The sequence below is a fragment of the Chrysoperla carnea genome, chromosome 4 (assembly GCF_905475395.1).
Source record: "Chrysoperla carnea chromosome 4, inChrCarn1.1, whole genome shotgun sequence".
Taxonomy (NCBI): Eukaryota; Metazoa; Arthropoda; class Insecta; order Neuroptera; family Chrysopidae; genus Chrysoperla; species Chrysoperla carnea.
The window spans coordinates 63,698,286-63,715,181 of record NC_058340.1 but is presented as its reverse complement, the minus strand read 5'-3'; the positions used below and the strand labels follow the sequence as shown (position 1 = coordinate 63,715,181).

Here is a 16,896-nt window from a genome sequence, read left to right as displayed (position 1 = left end):
ATTTCTATTGAATTTCCATCGAATCTAGAAATTCAATTTGAAAATAAAGGAATGTATGAATATTAGTTCGAAGTTCGAAGATCTACAATTTTTAAAGACTTACACATTGACACATAAAGATATTTTAATGTTTTATATAGTTCTTAACCAAAGTTTGTTGTTTTCAAAAATTGTTACATTAACCTATATTATATACGTATGCGTGGTGTGCAATTTACATCATTGTAAACAACACATCGGTTAAATAATATATATCTATGCGAGCTAACAAATATAGTTCTTTTTTCTATCGCTAAAGAGTCTTTCTTAGCATTAAAGTCCCTGTTTCCCATTATCGATTAATATAGTCCACCCCGTATACATTCGCACTTAGTAACACAAAAATTATTTTCATAAAAATTATTTTTTATTCAAAAAATATAAACCAATATATAGTATATAACAATTATATGTATATTAAATATTAAAATGTTATGTGATGTGTATCGGAGGAACATTACTCCGATATACCAAAATGACGTCAACTTTGCACTGTGTTAACGAACGTTGGTGTGAATGTGGCATTAGAAAATAAAATTACTTATTTTTTAGACACTAATGGCTTTAATGTTTTAATCGATGGATCAGCAGCTGCTTCTTTGGTCCCATCAAATTGTCGTAAATGAATCTAGAACAAAAATTGATTTTCATATAAATTGTTATACAGATCCGTCTTTGCGAAAATTATATTCGCAATTGTTTCCGTTTTCAGACATAACGTCATTTTCACTTTAAAAAAAAACTTGTATACCTGTAAATATAAATTGACTTCCTCGGAACGACTTAAGTATGGAAAATTACCACCGGATTTTAAATGCCCAAGTCTTGCATTAGGATAACATTTATAAGTTTCTTCTCTTACTTCACTAGAGAGAGCATATTCATCAAAAACATCAATTATTGTCACTGGAAGATCGTTTAGCTTGTGAACTTCTACATAATCTGGTATACAGTTTAATGTTAATCTACTTGCCAATTCGGCTTGCGATAAACTTTCCAGCTACAAAATTTTATAAAAAGTTAAACCTATACAAAAATAATTATTGAATACATTCAGCATACCCTTTCTACCATAAAATCAATTGCTTCCACAATTTCTGGATCAACTTTTTCACAATGAAAATTACCCATAATCATACGTTTAAGCACCATTGCAGGCAAGATCCAAAATAACAACGCAGAGTCTCTATAACTAAATATTTTTGTATCGGTAAAGGAATTACAAAGAACTAAAGAAGCGACTCGTGGGCACAAATATGTTGATTCGGCAAACTTTTGTGCTAAAAAGCCACCTAAAATCAATTCACAGTTTAATATATTTTACCTACATTGATTAGTAAAGTTAAACTTGATTAAGAGACGTCTGGAGAAGATGAATGAGCTTAGAAAATAGGGAATATTCATGTATTTTTTTATATTTTTAATTCATTGTTTACACCGTTATAACAAAGTAAAAAATATAAATACTGCTTAAAAATGCTGTATTTAAGTGTAAAAAAATATTTAAAATACATTATAATTTTGAGATATTTAAACACAGTTTTTTGGCGCTCTCTGTTGATGACGTATAAGTACGTGATCTGTCAATTGGTGACAGTTCAATGTATAATTTACACTTTAAAAAAATAAATTTACAACGCAGAATTTACACTCGTTATTATTAAGTTTTCTAATAAAAAGCCGTAGAATAGTATAATTTAATGAAATACCATATAAAATGTAAGTAATTAATATCATACAGTATGTCAACAAATTTGACAAGCCCGTACTTTGATGTCACGTCCGTATAAAAATTTGAATATCCATTTTAGAAATTTTTAAATGCCCTCACTGAATTTATACTTTTATTCATTAATTTTACGTAATTAAAAAGATATTAATTACTAAAATAATGGTTTAGTTGAAATGCCCAGCCATTAAAGTTACGGAAGAAAAATGTTTGAACCAAATTTAAATTTCATGAATATTCCCTATTATCCAGTTTTTACAAAATCCCTTGATCCTCAAATTTTTAGTATAATTTATCAAATTTTTCCCTAATTTATTTTTTTAAATTCATACGATTAAAGCTTCCCCGAAGTCAAGCGGTATTAGAAGGTACAAATCGAATTGCTATAAAATCGTACAAATGATAACAAGTGTGTTTGTGATTTGATACTGTAAAATATCTCTTCCGATTTCACTTAATCAAGTTTGATTGTCTACGTTAATACCTAATGATGCGCCAAATATATGTACTTTAGTAAATTCTAAATAATCTAACAACTTTTTAAAACCATCACAAAATTCTCGAACAGTCCAATAAACAGGAGGTTCGGCTGAGATCACACGATATCCCTTTGCTGATAAAGCTAAAGCTTGTTTAAAAAATATATCAGCAGTGCCCGATACAGGTGGTAAACATATTATAGGACATTTTACCGATTTTGGACCACAATCATATATTCTCCAGCCCTAAATAAACAATTTATTAAGTATTTTTTTACTTATAAATAAAAAAAATTGTTAATACTTAACCTTAGTTCCATCACTATCAACAGATATTTTTCGTAATGGTATACTACTTCGATAACTTAAATATTCTTGAGATTGAGAAAGATCACTGATATAACTCATTTTTAAACAAACATAAACATATTTTATTTAAACAAATTAAGTATTATATCAAAAAAATCAAAAGAAACCTTACAAAATAATTGTCATAAAAAGAAAACAGCATTATCGATACATATGTTTATCAAAACTAATTAAAAAACTTTTTAATGTAAACACACACAAAAATACAAAGTTGTTTCAAAGTTTAGGTTGTTATGCAACTATTTAATTTATGTATATAATTTTTAATTAACACAAACAAGTTTTAATTATGCATTAGAGGATTTGAAATAAATATATTTATAAATTATATCAAACATTACTTTCAAGTCAATAAATTCATAAAATTAAAAATATATATTCATTCAAGGTGAGAACTTGAAATTCAATTTATTGAGTATGGAATATGGAATATTAATTAAAAAATTTATTTTAAATTTGAATTTATAAAATGTCGCTAAAATATTACCTATTTTTTGTCATACATAGAAACATCATTGAATAGAAAAGAAAAATATTTTTAAATTTCTTTTTTTTTTTTTTTTTTTTAAATATCTCCATAAGAAAAGTGGGATATCATTTTGAGTTTTGAGAAAAAAGCATATTTGCGTAATACTCCTAATGGTCAGTCGATATGTGGAGATTGACAAAATATCCCAACATATCTTTTATGGTCATGTGGACATAGACAAATTATCCCAAAATTTATCTTGCATTATTTATTGTTCGTATATTTTTCAACTATCAAAAAAGGTCGTATCAACATAAGTAATCCGACCTTATTCGACCCAATAAAATTCAAACAAACAAACCAAATTAAACACAATGAATTAGTCTTTCGAAAGATTGATGATAAATTCATAATTTTAAGAAAAAATAGGTACATATTCTGAAAAATAAAATTACTAAAAGTAAACTATACCTATTTGTTTTATTCAAATTAGAATAAAACGTGGTCCCTATTAATATTAATGAAAAGAACTGACTGTAGTTTCTGATATTTGATCAACTAATTGTGGTTTTGTGGTCAAAAAAAGTTTTGAAACAAAAAACTTGATCTTTACGCCATACATACTCCATATACACACATATTTTTTTCAAATTCTGATTTTTTAATTAGCAATGGTATTTATTATATAACTTTTTAAATAATAATAGTATTTGTAAATACTCTATTTGAATAACTTGGGTATTTTTTATCTATAGAAACATTCACAGATAAAGTCAATTTCCACAGCCTAATTTTTGAAAATGAACCGATTTTTTGGATGAAAATCATCCCCTCAATTATTACATAGAGGTTAAAAAACAGTCATAATATGAAATCATTCTATTATCAACATTTAATTAACTCTTTTAATGATTCATTTTAATCTTTCGTCATTTATTTTTAGGATCTGAAAAATTTTTTATTTTTAACTTTGACCTTTATTTATGTAATAGTTATTCCCTTAAATTCAAATAATATATTTCAGATAAAATTTGTTATGAACGCCACACAACCTCTGTATACAGACTAGGAATAGAAAGTATATTTTATGGAAAACAAAATAAAGCTAAAGGGCAGAAAAAGTACAAAATAAGTTCTTTTAAAAATCGTTTTATATTAATCCAGCAGACTCTGATCAGGATAATCGTTCAAACTTATTAAATTATTGTATTGTCATCGGCGGCCTTTGATAAGTGTGCGAAGTTTTAATTCAATCCTATGTTTTGAAGAGGATGAACATTTAGCATTTTGAGTTTCTAAGATACCGCTCGAATTTCCATATAGAGAACTTTTATTTCGCGAGTAACTTTGAACAGTTCTTTGGAAACGAAATAAAAATCTTACTGATTTTTATTTCGTTTCTCCCCAGGTGAATATTTCTCGCTGTAGTTTTTTTTACTTTATTGGAGAATAATTTTATCTTATTAATGGTCAAGAAATTACGAAATTAAACTAAAATAATAATTTAGAGCTTATTTATTTATTTTTTTTTAAACATACATTTAACAAATTTTTCAACTTTTATTGTTGCGTTTGTATGAAAAACACGAATGCACAAATACTTCTAGGAAAATCCAAACACCCCCAAAATATACATATTACGTAGTAATTTTATGCCGAAGCAATTTATCAAAAAACTTCACAGATTCTAAATTGAGTAGATTATATTTTGTGTAATGTGGCTTCTAAAGATACGTGAAATATTTCAGAAACTCATTTTTTATATAATTTCCATTATAAGACCCCAAAACGTTCGAGTTTTAACATTACCGGAGCCCAGGTACCTAAAATCAGACTTTCAATAAACTTATTTCCCCAACTCTAAAATAATTGTTGGTGTGAAGCACACAGGCTAGCGAGCGGGCTCAAAATTACTCTGGAGTATTAAATAAATGTTATATCTTTAAAATTGGTTCACTTATCATCCTGTTTAAATTTTTTTAATGGAAATTATTTAAAGAAATTGCTCTTAAAATTGCCCACATACATTTAGGAACACTTTGATCCTAATTAAAAATTATTGCTTTTATAAGAAATCACTGGGTTTAAAATGATTTATTACATTGATTGTCCATTGATCTTCAACGCCCTTTGTGAATTCACGAATAAATCTATAATTACAAATGTGTATCTTGTCACGAAATTCGGGTAAAAGTCCCACATTTAATGGTGGTTCTTCGCCACGTTCACGCATTAAATGCAAGTCTTGTAAAACATGATACACCATTGTTATTTCGACAAATCGTTTTTGTTGTGAAGATGTTTCTGCATCGTCGAACATAATTCCAACCTAAAAAAAAGTTATTTGTCTTTCAATTCCTTATTTAATAGATCTAGGACAAGATGTAGTATTTGTCATTTCGAAGCGGCTTTAAATTTGAGAGGTTGTTTTTAAGGCAACTTGTTATGATACGAAAATAGGGAATATTCATGTATATTTTTTTATATTTTTAATTCATTGTTTACACCGTTATATAAAAGTAAAAAATATAAATACTGCTTAAAAATGCTGTATTTAAGTGTAAAAAAATATTTAAAATACATTATAATTTTGAGATATTTAAACGCAGTTTTTTGGCGCTCTCTGTTGATGACGTATAAGTACGTGATCTGTCAATTGGTGACAGTTCAATGTATAATTTTCACTTTAAAAAAATGAATTTACAACACAGAATTTACACTCGTTATTATTAAGTTTTCTAATAAAAAGTCGTAGAATAGTATAATTTAATGAAATACCATATGAAATCTAAGTAATTAATATCATACAGTATGTCAACAAATTTGACAAGCCCGTACTTTGATGTCACGTCCGTATAAAAATTTGAATTTCCGTTTTAGAAATTTTTAAATGCTCTCATTGAATTTGTTCTTTTATTAATTAATTTTAAATTAATAAGATATTAATTACTAAAATAATGGTTTAGTTAAAATGTCCAGTCATTAAAGTTACGGAAGAAAAATATTTGAACCAAATTTAAATTTCTTGAATATTCCCTATTTCCATAATCAGGGACTTCTCCTTCAGGAGGCAGAGATTCTTTATTTGATTATAATCCTCAATGAATGTTGGTAAATTTGAATTAAAATCCCATAGAGTTATAAGAAATTAAACGTAATATTAAAACTTTACGAAACTCATCTTTTAAGGCTCCCCAGAGTTTTGGTTTAAGGGAAAAGAGATTATTATAAAATTATATAGCTCTGGGACCAAAGTTAAAGAAAGTACGTTTATCTGCCTTAAAGAGTAATAATTACCTGATACGGAAATGAAAAATAAATATCTTTACAATCAATAGCTAATTGTTGTCTTTGAGCTAGCGATAACAAAGAAACAGACTTCGAAATAGAGTCAATAGCATCGTTTGTGACTAGTCCTTCCAATTCTTTAAAGTCTCCAGAAGATATTTTTTGTGAAACTACCTACAACCAAAAATAATTTAGTTCTCAATAAAAATAAATTGTTTATAATCGAAAGTTACCTCAATTGCTTTCTTTGACCCCACAACAAAATCATACAACGAAAATTCCCGATCAAAATATGGTGCGATAATTAATGTTGATAATATCCAATTTCTAACTGATTTAAAAATTGATGGCCACACAATTTCAGGAAAATCCATTAACGGTGGTAGCGAACGTTGTTTTGGGGGATCCGGTTTTGGGGCCGGATTTGGTGATATTGAACTAAAGCCACGGACATTTTGTTGCATATATCGTACGAATATTTTATTTAATGAATTTTGTGATACTAGCGAATTATAAACATTACGTTTATTATAAATATTAGAGGTTAATTTATTCGATTCGATTAACTGATTATTAATTGATTGTTTACTATTTGAATATGATAACAATTGTTTAAGGAAATAATTAATACCTATATTTTTATTTATTTTGTTAATAGCATGAACATAAAAAATATTTTTATAAACATTTTGACATAACGTATAAATTAAGGCGGCCATGCTACAAACGTTCTTTCAAAAAGTATTAAAAAAAGTATTACTTTGAAAATGTTATTAATATTACTGTACTTATGCATGGATACAGCTTTGAAAATAATTAGGGATTACGATACTTTTAATCCAGTCTACCATTATTGTCTAATTTCAAAATTGTTGTAGCTAATAAAATTTCAAACGCCTAAAATTCAAAAAATTCATCAACACACATGGAAAATTCGCATCCTATTCAAAGGTATCGTGTATAAACAATTTATTATTCATAAAATCAATGTAAACGCTTTAGTTGGCTTAGGTTAGAGCTTGAATAAAGACGTTTGAGATAATAATTCGTATTTTTTGAGCTAATTTAAAGAAGAAAAAGCGTAGAAATATTTTAAAATACTAGTTTGATTATGTAAACATGCAATGTCATTTTTTGAAATAATAAAAAATATTAAAATGATAGTTTACAAAGGAACCAAAAGATGGCATTTGAATCGATTATACTAGCCACTACCCGCTTGTTTCGCTAAACAGTTCCTTGGTAGAACTAGATAAGGTATGCTCGATTTAGGACAAGTTTTGGTTCAGTAGGTGCATGTACCCAGTCGACGCCATTTTAGCTTTTTCCCGCTTCCTGATTCAAATGTTGTAAAAAACATGAATACGTTTGTGTGAACAATCTTTGTGTGAAAAATAGTTCCTGACAATTAATAAATAATTAATGATTAATGAACTTTTTCCGCCTCAGATTTTTTCAATTTTAAATATGTAAACAAAAAAATTGACCAATTTGACAGTTCAAAGGGAATAGTGAAGGCGCAGAGTGCCTACAAAAACATTCTTAAACTAGAACAAATTTGCAATTTTCTCATATATAATTATGTGGGATTTTCTTTCGCTAAAGGCTCGCTATCGACTTATAAACTAATAATGGGCCGGAAAAATGATGAAACTTAATACTTGCAATCTTGCTAGTTTCGTTGCTATTTCATAAAACGTATTATTATGTGCATTAAAATATAGACTCATACCTTTAAAATGAGTACCTTAAAGTACAAAAATATTTTTAATTTGCCAATCTACGGCCGTTTCAAACCAAGCGCTTCGCGCCGATCTTATGCATTATCATTTTGTTTTGTTTACAATTTTAATCATATCTCCGGTTTTATTGGTCCTATCAAGACGAATAAAAAATGGAAATATTTGCTTTTACAGATTCAGCGGGTCAAAATACGTCGATACAAAATACAATACACTCCTTGTTCGGTAGAACCTATAAATGTATACAAAACTTACTCAGCGCCTACATTATAAGCAATATGGCGCTGACTGGGTACCGTGCAAGAGAGTGAGAGAATGTCCCCATCCTACTCCTACCTACAAAAGAGCATACCTTGTCTAGGACAATTCTAGCTTAAAAGGCAAATATATATTATCCTCCACATAGTTATACTCCCCTCTAAATCACTCACAATATAACCAATGTCAATTTTTAAAATAAAAAGTGGCACATAATATCTTCCGATCCGCTTTGCATCTCTTAACACCATACTCTTAAAAATCCTGAACACCAGCTTTTCTTCCATCCCTTGGACAATAAAACGACTTGCTTCCCTACCGGATTTTCATAATTGTTAATATCAACTTTTGCTTAAATTATTACAGATTTGTTAATGTCCTTTACGATATTTATTCAAAAACATATTACGAAAGAAAAATTGCCGAATATCATTGTGAAGCTACAGAAAAATTACTTCAACTTTCAAATGATTCAGATGATCGATATATTACAAATGGCTCTGGGTCAAAAAAGGAAGAAATATCAGGAATAGAATGTAATTGTAAACCAAAAGCTAAAGATAAAACTCTTGAAATTGAGAATCAACTTGTTCAAGATATTGAAACTGCGATAAATAAAGCAAAAACTGTTCGTTCAAACGATAAAAAAACTGGATTACCATATTTAACGCAAAGTGTAAAACAACAGAAATCAAGTATACCACAAATTTTATCTGTGCCTAATTCTACAGCCCGGAGTATGACTGCAGTGACATTAAATAATGCACCTAAAATTAAAACATTGAATAAATTTACGAATAATCAAAAGACTAGTCTAAGACAATTCGATAAGAATCCTGAAAATTTACAGAAGAAAAGTTATTCATCACAAAATGGATATTCCAAAACTTTGATTGCCATGAAAACGAAATCACTGTCGTCAACGCCTAGTTTAAAAAATCAAAGTGTAGAACATTTACCAAACTGTCCTAAAAATAAGGATTTGAAAATTAGCTGTACCAAAACCGATTTAACATCAAAATCACGAGTGTCATTAGGATATCCAGCTAGTTTGGAATCGATACGCATACCTTCGGAAATTCAACGTGCTTTAAAATTGTATTATAAGTTTGTAAATGAAAAAGATACAGTGCCTGTAAATCGACGATCTAAGATTAGAAGTTTATTTTTACAAAAATTAGATGAAGTGGTAAGAATTTAGTTTAGTTATTAACATTAAAATTTGAAATCTTTCTTTATCACCGAAACTTACTGTCTGTATGTTCATTGGTTCTTTCGCTGTGTCTAAAATATTTAATGCACTTCAACTTGTGGCTAGCATGAAAATTTTTGTTTTGAAATTTGATAAAACTCGGTGGATGGGGTAATTTTGTTCCAAAAAATCAGGTTAATTTAATGATTGGATACAGAGTTTCTGAGATATCGTAATATTTGGATCGATTTTAGTCCGTATCTCAAAAACTATTCGACCAGTCATCAAATGAACCCGATTTTTGTATTTTTTGGGTCAAAATTACCTTATACATATACTGAGTTTTATCGAAGTTGGAGATACAAAAAATTTCTAGATTTTTTTGCAATTTTTTAAGGGGTACCCCTTTGAAAAAATCGAGAAAATCGCAGAAAAAACCATAATTGTGTTGGCTTTTTATACCATGTATATATGAAATATACATGGTATATTAAGTTTAGTCCCAAGTTTGTAACGCTTAAAAATATTGATGCTACGAACAAAATTTTGGTATAGGTGTTCATAGAATCACCTAATTAGTCCATTTCCGGTTGTTTGTCCGTCATTCCGTCTGTCTGCCAACACGATAACTCAAAAACGAAAACAGCTATCAAGCTGAAATTTTTATAGCGTGCTCAGGACGTAAAAAGTGAGGTCAAGTTCGTAAATGAGTAACATGGGTCAATTGAGTCTTGGATCCGTAGTATCCATCTTGTAAACCGTTGGAGATAGAACAAAAGATTAAACGTAAAAAATGTTCCTTATAGAAAAATAAACAGTTTCTTGTAAACATCACCGTTTACCCACAAGGGCGCTAATTAGGTGCAAAGTTTATAGTATGTATTAATATAGGAATATCAGTTATGTGTGTGTGGCTATTTAAGAGTGGATATCTTTCTTTATTTACGTGACGTCAAAAAATAAACGATTACGTCATCAACACTTATGTACATGGTATTTTAACAATTAACTCCGTCAATTGTTTGTTTTCACTTGTTAAAATCTTCTAATTTATAAAAAATAATGCAAGCTTGACAATCAACACTTTACAGGGTATTGCAACAATTCACTCTGGCAATTTTTTTTTTTACTTGTTTTAAATTATAATTTATTTCATTATTTGTTTAGAATTCACGAAACTGGGAATTATGGCAAAAAGAAGATTTTAAAAGTATATTTGAATTAAACGTGTATATTAATACGTACGAATCACAAGAAGACAATGTGCCATCAACAAGTTTATGCAGATCTTATGACAATGAAAATTTGTTATTTGGATTTCAAGAAACTATTAATAAATATGAAAAAATTATATTTTTTAAAGAAATTTTCACATTTATTCATAATGATTTCATTGATTTTGTATTGTCAACAGAATGTCCGAAAACATTAATACCATTATTGTATAAATGTATTATGGGTATTGTAAATGTTTATAATAATGGAAAATTTCAAAATGTTGCAGTTGTACGAACATTAGAAAATATTTGAAATAAAAAAATGATTTAAAGCAAATAGAAATGAGTTTTTATAAGTTTTTATAAGTTTTTTATATTCATTTTCTCTCCATTGTATGACAAAAGTTATAACTTTAATTTGCACAATTTTTTCAATTGGATACATTTCAATATCTCTTGGCTTAGTTTTTTTACCCCGCGAAGGTTACTTATTTGACCGGTATGTATGTATAGTAATCGGTTCTCTCATAACTTTTAAACTACTTATTATAATTTGTCAAATAAGATATTATAAGAATCGTCTTGATCGTCCGCTGGTTAATATTGGTTAAATGATTATATTTTCTTGTTTCATACTTTTTAGAGAGTGATTTTGTAGTCGCCGGGGTTTTAATTTTTGAACATTGTTTTATTCTGTATTTGAATTTCAATTTGAAAGAAAAGCTACGTTACAGGTTCAAAGAAAAGTTACCATGGCAATTTCAATAAACAAAGTTACAGGTAGCATGCGGGTCTCTAATGCACTATTGATTAAACATTTTTAAAATATAAAAAAAGTAAATAGTGCTGTATTTTGATTTGCATTTTATAATCTTTTTTTTTTAAATGTTTTAAATTTTAATATAAAAAGTTATTATTAATAAAAAATGGAGACGAATTTTATATACAGTAAATTTCGAAATGAATTCGGTAAACAATGTATTTTTTCGGATCGTGGACCAGAACTTATTGATAATTATCCACCTGATAAACGTTTGATAAAAGATCGATATATTTATCAAGAACCATGTCATAAGGGCACTAATTATGAACCACAATATGGTAAGTAAATATTTCTCGACAAACTTTGTTTATTCTGGACTCCGAGTTAATACCGTTTCTTTTGCATTAATATTAATTCATACTTATACTTAATAATATTCCAGCCTTGCATGAGATTAATACTGAAGTAATCGAATATAAAACATCGTTGGTTACACATGTGGAAGGCGGTTGGCCCAAAGACATCACTTACAATGATTTGGAACAAACAGATCGATATCGACGTAAAACTATGAAAGATGATTCTTATATTCATTCAGTTTTAAGTTTATCAGTGGTATGTTTCTAGTTTATATATTTCCCAGTAAAATTCGAAATTTTTGTTATCTGCGATTTCGGGAAAAGTATAAACCAAACTTTGTCGAAGACCTTTATTTTAATGCCATGAACATAATTCTATCGCAAGAGTATGGCAATTGTCTCCCCTTTCATCGCTTAAAAAAATAAAAATACGTTGTTCAAGGCATGCAAATAAAGGTCTCTATCAAAGTTCAGCTTGGATTATTCAATAGTACTGTAAAAGATGTTAGAAATAAAGGAAAATGAAAGAAACCATTCGCATTTTGCTAAAACCTCATGGAATGTGTTTTTTAGGTGTCAAATATCATTATTAAGGCATGAGTTAATTTTCAATGAAACGATCAATGTTAAAGTTGAGAACAAAATTAATAAATAGGCAACTTGAATTACGTATGTGTATATATAATAGTTTGGATTATTTGACAAACATTTAATATTAACGTCATACAAGTTGCCTATTTATTGTTTGTTAACAATTGCAACACTAACGCATGCCATACTGTTGATAAATGACACCCAAGAAACACATTCCATGTGGTTTTAGCAAAATACGAGCAGTTTCTTTCATTTTCTTTTATTAGCCGATTTTTGTAACATCTTTATTAACAGAAGCCACACTTGAAACGCGAATAATGTGATTGTATAATACCTATTTGCAACAATTACAACAATTAAGTTTGAAACGCACTTGGTTTTTCTGTAGTTTTAGTTGATTATAGTGGAAATTTTTCCAATGTTTTTAGCCTATTGAAGAATGTATATTTCAAAACAATGCTGTAAATATATACCAAAGCTACTATTCAGATGTAATTCCAACTCCATTCGTAGAACAAAATAATTGCCGAACTGTTAACGTTTACAAAATGCCTGGTTCACCAAGACCGATCACAAATTTATCATGGAGTCCAACGGGTGCTCATTTAGCGGCCACACATTGTGATATGAAATTTCAATGTGCTGAGCCAGCTTCTTGCCAAAGTTTTATTTGGGAAGTTGGTATGGTATATTTTCAAAATATGACCACAACATTTGATAAAAAATATCTTTTTTGTTTTAGAGAATCCAAATAGTCCTGATTTGATTTTAACTCCTGATTGCCCTTGCTGTTCAATTGAATATAATACTAAGGATCCAAATATTTTATGTTGTGGTTTGCTATCAGGACAAGTTGGATTTTTTGATATTCGACGTGGTCCTAGTCCAGTTACTGTAAGTAGTCTAGTTACTGTCTATTTACTTAACTTTCTGTTACTGTCTATTTAAATTTATTTCAAAAATTTTAGGTATCACCAATTGAATTGGCACATCGTGATCCCTGTACCCAAATTTATTGGATTACTTCGAAATCGAATACTGAATTTTTTAGTGCATCTTATGATGGAACTGTTAAATGGTTAGTATTTTGATTGAGCCCTCTTTTGGGGAATAAGTTTGTTATTTTCAATAAAAAAAAAAAACGGAAATTTTAGGTGGGATATGAGAAATAACTTAGAAGAAAATACAGATCAAATGGTTATGGATATTTCGAGATCAGAAGATTTACAAATGAAAAGGGCTGTAGGAATATCAACTTTAGAGTTTGAAAGTACTATGCCAACAAAGTTTATGGTGAGTAAGAGATTTGGGTATCGTAGAATCTTTGATAAAGTCCTTAGTTTACGTACCCAAAAATCAAAACATATTATTTATTAAAACGAGTTTGGGAGTGTACTCAAATTGGTTTATTCCGGATAACATTATAGGCTAGACTATTTCTCATAGCGTAGGTTGTAAAAATTCCCTGAAGCTTGGCATACGCCAAGAACGCACGGCTAGCCATATGGGCCAAGGGGGGCAGTATGGTGATACCGGTCACAAATTTATAGTTATAAAATGTATAATATACAAATTTAAAAATAAAAAAACTAAATACGAGGGATTCTCGATGGCGAAGTATGCTGCAAAATCCTGCAAACTTACAAAATGTGATCTTTCGATAGGAATTTTTCTCTCTGCCTCCTCCTTGAAACCGTCATTGTCTTATGTTGCTATGGAAGAACATAAAAATTTACTCGAAAAGATGACTCAGGGTAGGTACTACAAACCTCGGAATGAAATAGCAAACCGCTTTCGATTGGTAATAGCTATTCGATTAACATTGGGCGAACACGATAATCCTCCTCTCTTTACTTGAGATATTTTGGAAAAATATATTACGATATTTATTTATATTCGTCTGTTTAGTTTGGTACAGAAACTGGTAAAGTTGTAATTATAAATCGTAAAGGAAAAACAATGGGTGAGAAAATTGCTGGCGTATTTAATGCACATCTAGGACCCGTGTACCAATTACAAAGAAATACAGCATTTTTAAAGAACTTTTTAACAATTGGTGATTGGACGGCACGCATATGGGCTGAAGATGTACGAGAAAGTTGTATTGTATGGACAGCTTTTCATAAATGCTTTATACGTGATGCATGTTGGAGTGCAGCAAGATATTCATTATTTTTTACTGCACGCGATGATGGTGTAATGGATTGTTGGGATGTTTTGCAACAACAGTATGCACCGATTTATACAATGAAAGTATGCATTTATAATGTTTTTAAGAGACAATTACCAGCGGGGTTTCAGAAAAAAATTTTGGAAGGGGCAATATGGAATATTTATGAAGCTTTTTTGAGTAATTAATACTACTGACATTGAACCTTTTGTTTGCTTAAAAATAATTAAGATACAAAAATTTGATTCATTTGGTATTGATCGAAGAGTTTTTGGGGGATGGAGTGAAATTGGTCCAGGATATCGCCCTTCGTATACGATTTTGGGTGATATATATCTAAGAAACTATATACATTAAGTCGTCAAATATACCAATTTTTATACTTATCATTCATTTTTATCTAATTTGAGGACCAAAAAGCCTTTGGGAGGGGTCTCCAATCGCCCTTGATTTTCCCCTCTAAATTCGCGCTTAATTTTCCGATGAATTAGAATGCGTAAAATAACATTATGGTTCAAAGAATTATTTTCGGATTTGACAGGTTAGTGACGATCCATTGAGAAAAATAGTATGCCACTCTGAGGGAAAGATGGTATCTTTAGGAACAGCAAGTGGGACAGTATATTTGATCGAAGTCAGTGACAGTATGGTTGATAATACTGCACGAGATAAACCATTCCTAACAGCTGTAAGTAAAATGCTACTGATTTTAAACTCACACAGTTTTTTTATGAAAATTTAATATGTTTAGATGATGGAACGTGAAAGCAAACGTGAAAAAATTTTAGAGGCAAGAGCTCGTGAAATTCGTTTATTAAAGTCAACTAAAGGAGCACCAGGTAATCGAAAAACAAAACCATTTGTATGAATTTATTAGTAACTATTTGGATTACATATTTCCAGCCAAAGAAGATGAAAGCATTGCATCAGAAGCTCCAGAAGGTGAAGATCCAGAGGTTGTTGCCGCTGAGCTAGAGTATTTCACAGATGTTGAAAAAGCATTAGCTCAGTATCAGCAACACGATGAAGGTAAAAATGTTAAAATATTTGGAATTATAGAAAAAATGAGGTTTTCAATAGGGATAGAACTAGTAAGGCAGGATTTTACGAAGGATCGAGGAATCTACGTTCAAACTATTTAATTAATATTAGATTTCATTTTATAGTTCCCAAAGGAACACTTGGTAAACTAGAAGAAGAAACTGGATTGGACAAGAAAAAAACAATGGATTCAGAAGAAATATCTGAGAATTTATTGTCCAGAGAAGCAGACGATGGCGACAACGATGAATTAGAACTAAAATAATTATTTTTTATAAATATGTTTAATTCTTTTTTAAATAACATTTGTTATAATTATTTTTTATATTCGAATACATCCGTAAAAGTAAATTTTTGTTTTAAGTAAGAGATTTTTGGACGTAAATATTCAGGTGTCTCGGCGTACAACTCTATCTACTATCGGGTCCCACAAAATAATGCTTTGATAAAACATGTTAAAATAAATCCTTGTTTTTAAAAAGTTTTATTTTCTTAAGACCATATTAGGTGAACTCTATAAACAATGATTATTTTCTACTTATTAATCCCATGAAAGGTCATACTTTATTATTAGTTATATCCGATATCCGTTCAATAATTTGGCCATAACAATTCCCATGGGAAACATTTGGTGTTAAATTGTTAAATTGAGATAAAATATAATATTTTTAATTAAATTAAAAATTACTTTAATTTTCCATTCTATAAATAATTTATTACTCCCAAAAACTTCGTATCTTAAAATTTAATTAATTGCATTCCAAAAATTTTTCCCGAAAAGTTATATACCCATTTTTCTTCCCTAACTTTGTTGGACATGCGCTTTGTATTATTGATCGTACTAGTGTCATATACTCTACGCTTATGCTTCGTATAAAATATAATTAAATATTGGGCGTCATACTCGACGTCTCGACGTTGTAGTGTGACGCTGAAAACTAATTTTATTACAAACACTTAATTTAAAATAAACCAGGTTGAACAATGACGTCATTTTGAAAGAAACAATAATAAATAAAATTGAAAAAATAAATAAAAATCGTTTTATCGCGTGGATACAAGCTTTTTTTTTAATTGGATACTAAATAATGTAAATATTTAATACCCAAAAATGATATTCATTCAAAAATTTCTAAATACAAAGTGTTCCAAGTTTAGCTGTTTAATCTTAAAAATTATTTATATAA

At 29.1% G+C, this 16,896-nt stretch overlaps 4 protein-coding genes across 4 annotated transcripts; 2 read left to right on the top strand and 2 right to left on the bottom strand.

Annotated features, from left to right (window-relative positions):
* Positions 1-441: 441 nt before the first annotated feature.
* Positions 442-2,782, bottom strand: LOC123298029 (maspardin-like). Its single transcript, XM_044879900.1, has 5 exons — positions 2,557-2,782; positions 2,253-2,493; positions 1,102-1,331; positions 791-1,039; positions 442-667 (listed from the first exon to the last, which is right to left on the bottom strand). The coding sequence occupies exons 1-5, from the start codon at positions 2,653-2,655 to the stop codon at positions 581-583; spliced, it is 906 nt and encodes a 301-aa protein (XP_044735835.1). The 5' UTR covers positions 2,656-2,782; the 3' UTR covers positions 442-580.
* Positions 2,783-4,628: 1,846 nt separating this feature from the next.
* LOC123297679 lies at positions 4,629-7,095 on the bottom strand. Its single transcript, XM_044879430.1, has 3 exons — positions 6,607-7,095; positions 6,383-6,547; positions 4,629-5,414 (listed from the first exon to the last, which is right to left on the bottom strand). The coding sequence occupies exons 1-3, from the start codon at positions 7,090-7,092 to the stop codon at positions 5,151-5,153; spliced, it is 915 nt and encodes a 304-aa protein (XP_044735365.1). The 5' UTR covers positions 7,093-7,095; the 3' UTR covers positions 4,629-5,150.
* Positions 7,096-7,196: 101 nt separating this feature from the next.
* On the top strand, positions 7,197-11,013 carry LOC123298854. Its single transcript, XM_044880948.1, has 4 exons — positions 7,197-7,324; positions 8,740-9,562; positions 10,733-10,872; positions 10,980-11,013. The coding sequence occupies exons 1-4, from the start codon at positions 7,299-7,301 to the stop codon at positions 11,011-11,013; spliced, it is 1,023 nt and encodes a 340-aa protein (XP_044736883.1). The 5' UTR covers positions 7,197-7,298.
* A 695-nt stretch (positions 11,014-11,708) lies between these two features.
* On the top strand, positions 11,709-15,974 carry LOC123298853 (dynein intermediate chain 3, ciliary-like). The gene is made up of 11 exons (XM_044880947.1): positions 11,709-11,883; positions 11,988-12,160; positions 12,927-13,179; positions 13,241-13,392; positions 13,467-13,576; positions 13,653-13,791; positions 14,407-14,751; positions 15,210-15,356; positions 15,420-15,507; positions 15,572-15,697; positions 15,835-15,974. The coding sequence occupies exons 1-11, from the start codon at positions 11,709-11,711 to the stop codon at positions 15,972-15,974; spliced, it is 1,848 nt and encodes a 615-aa protein (XP_044736882.1).
* Positions 15,975-16,896: the final 922 nt, after the last annotated feature.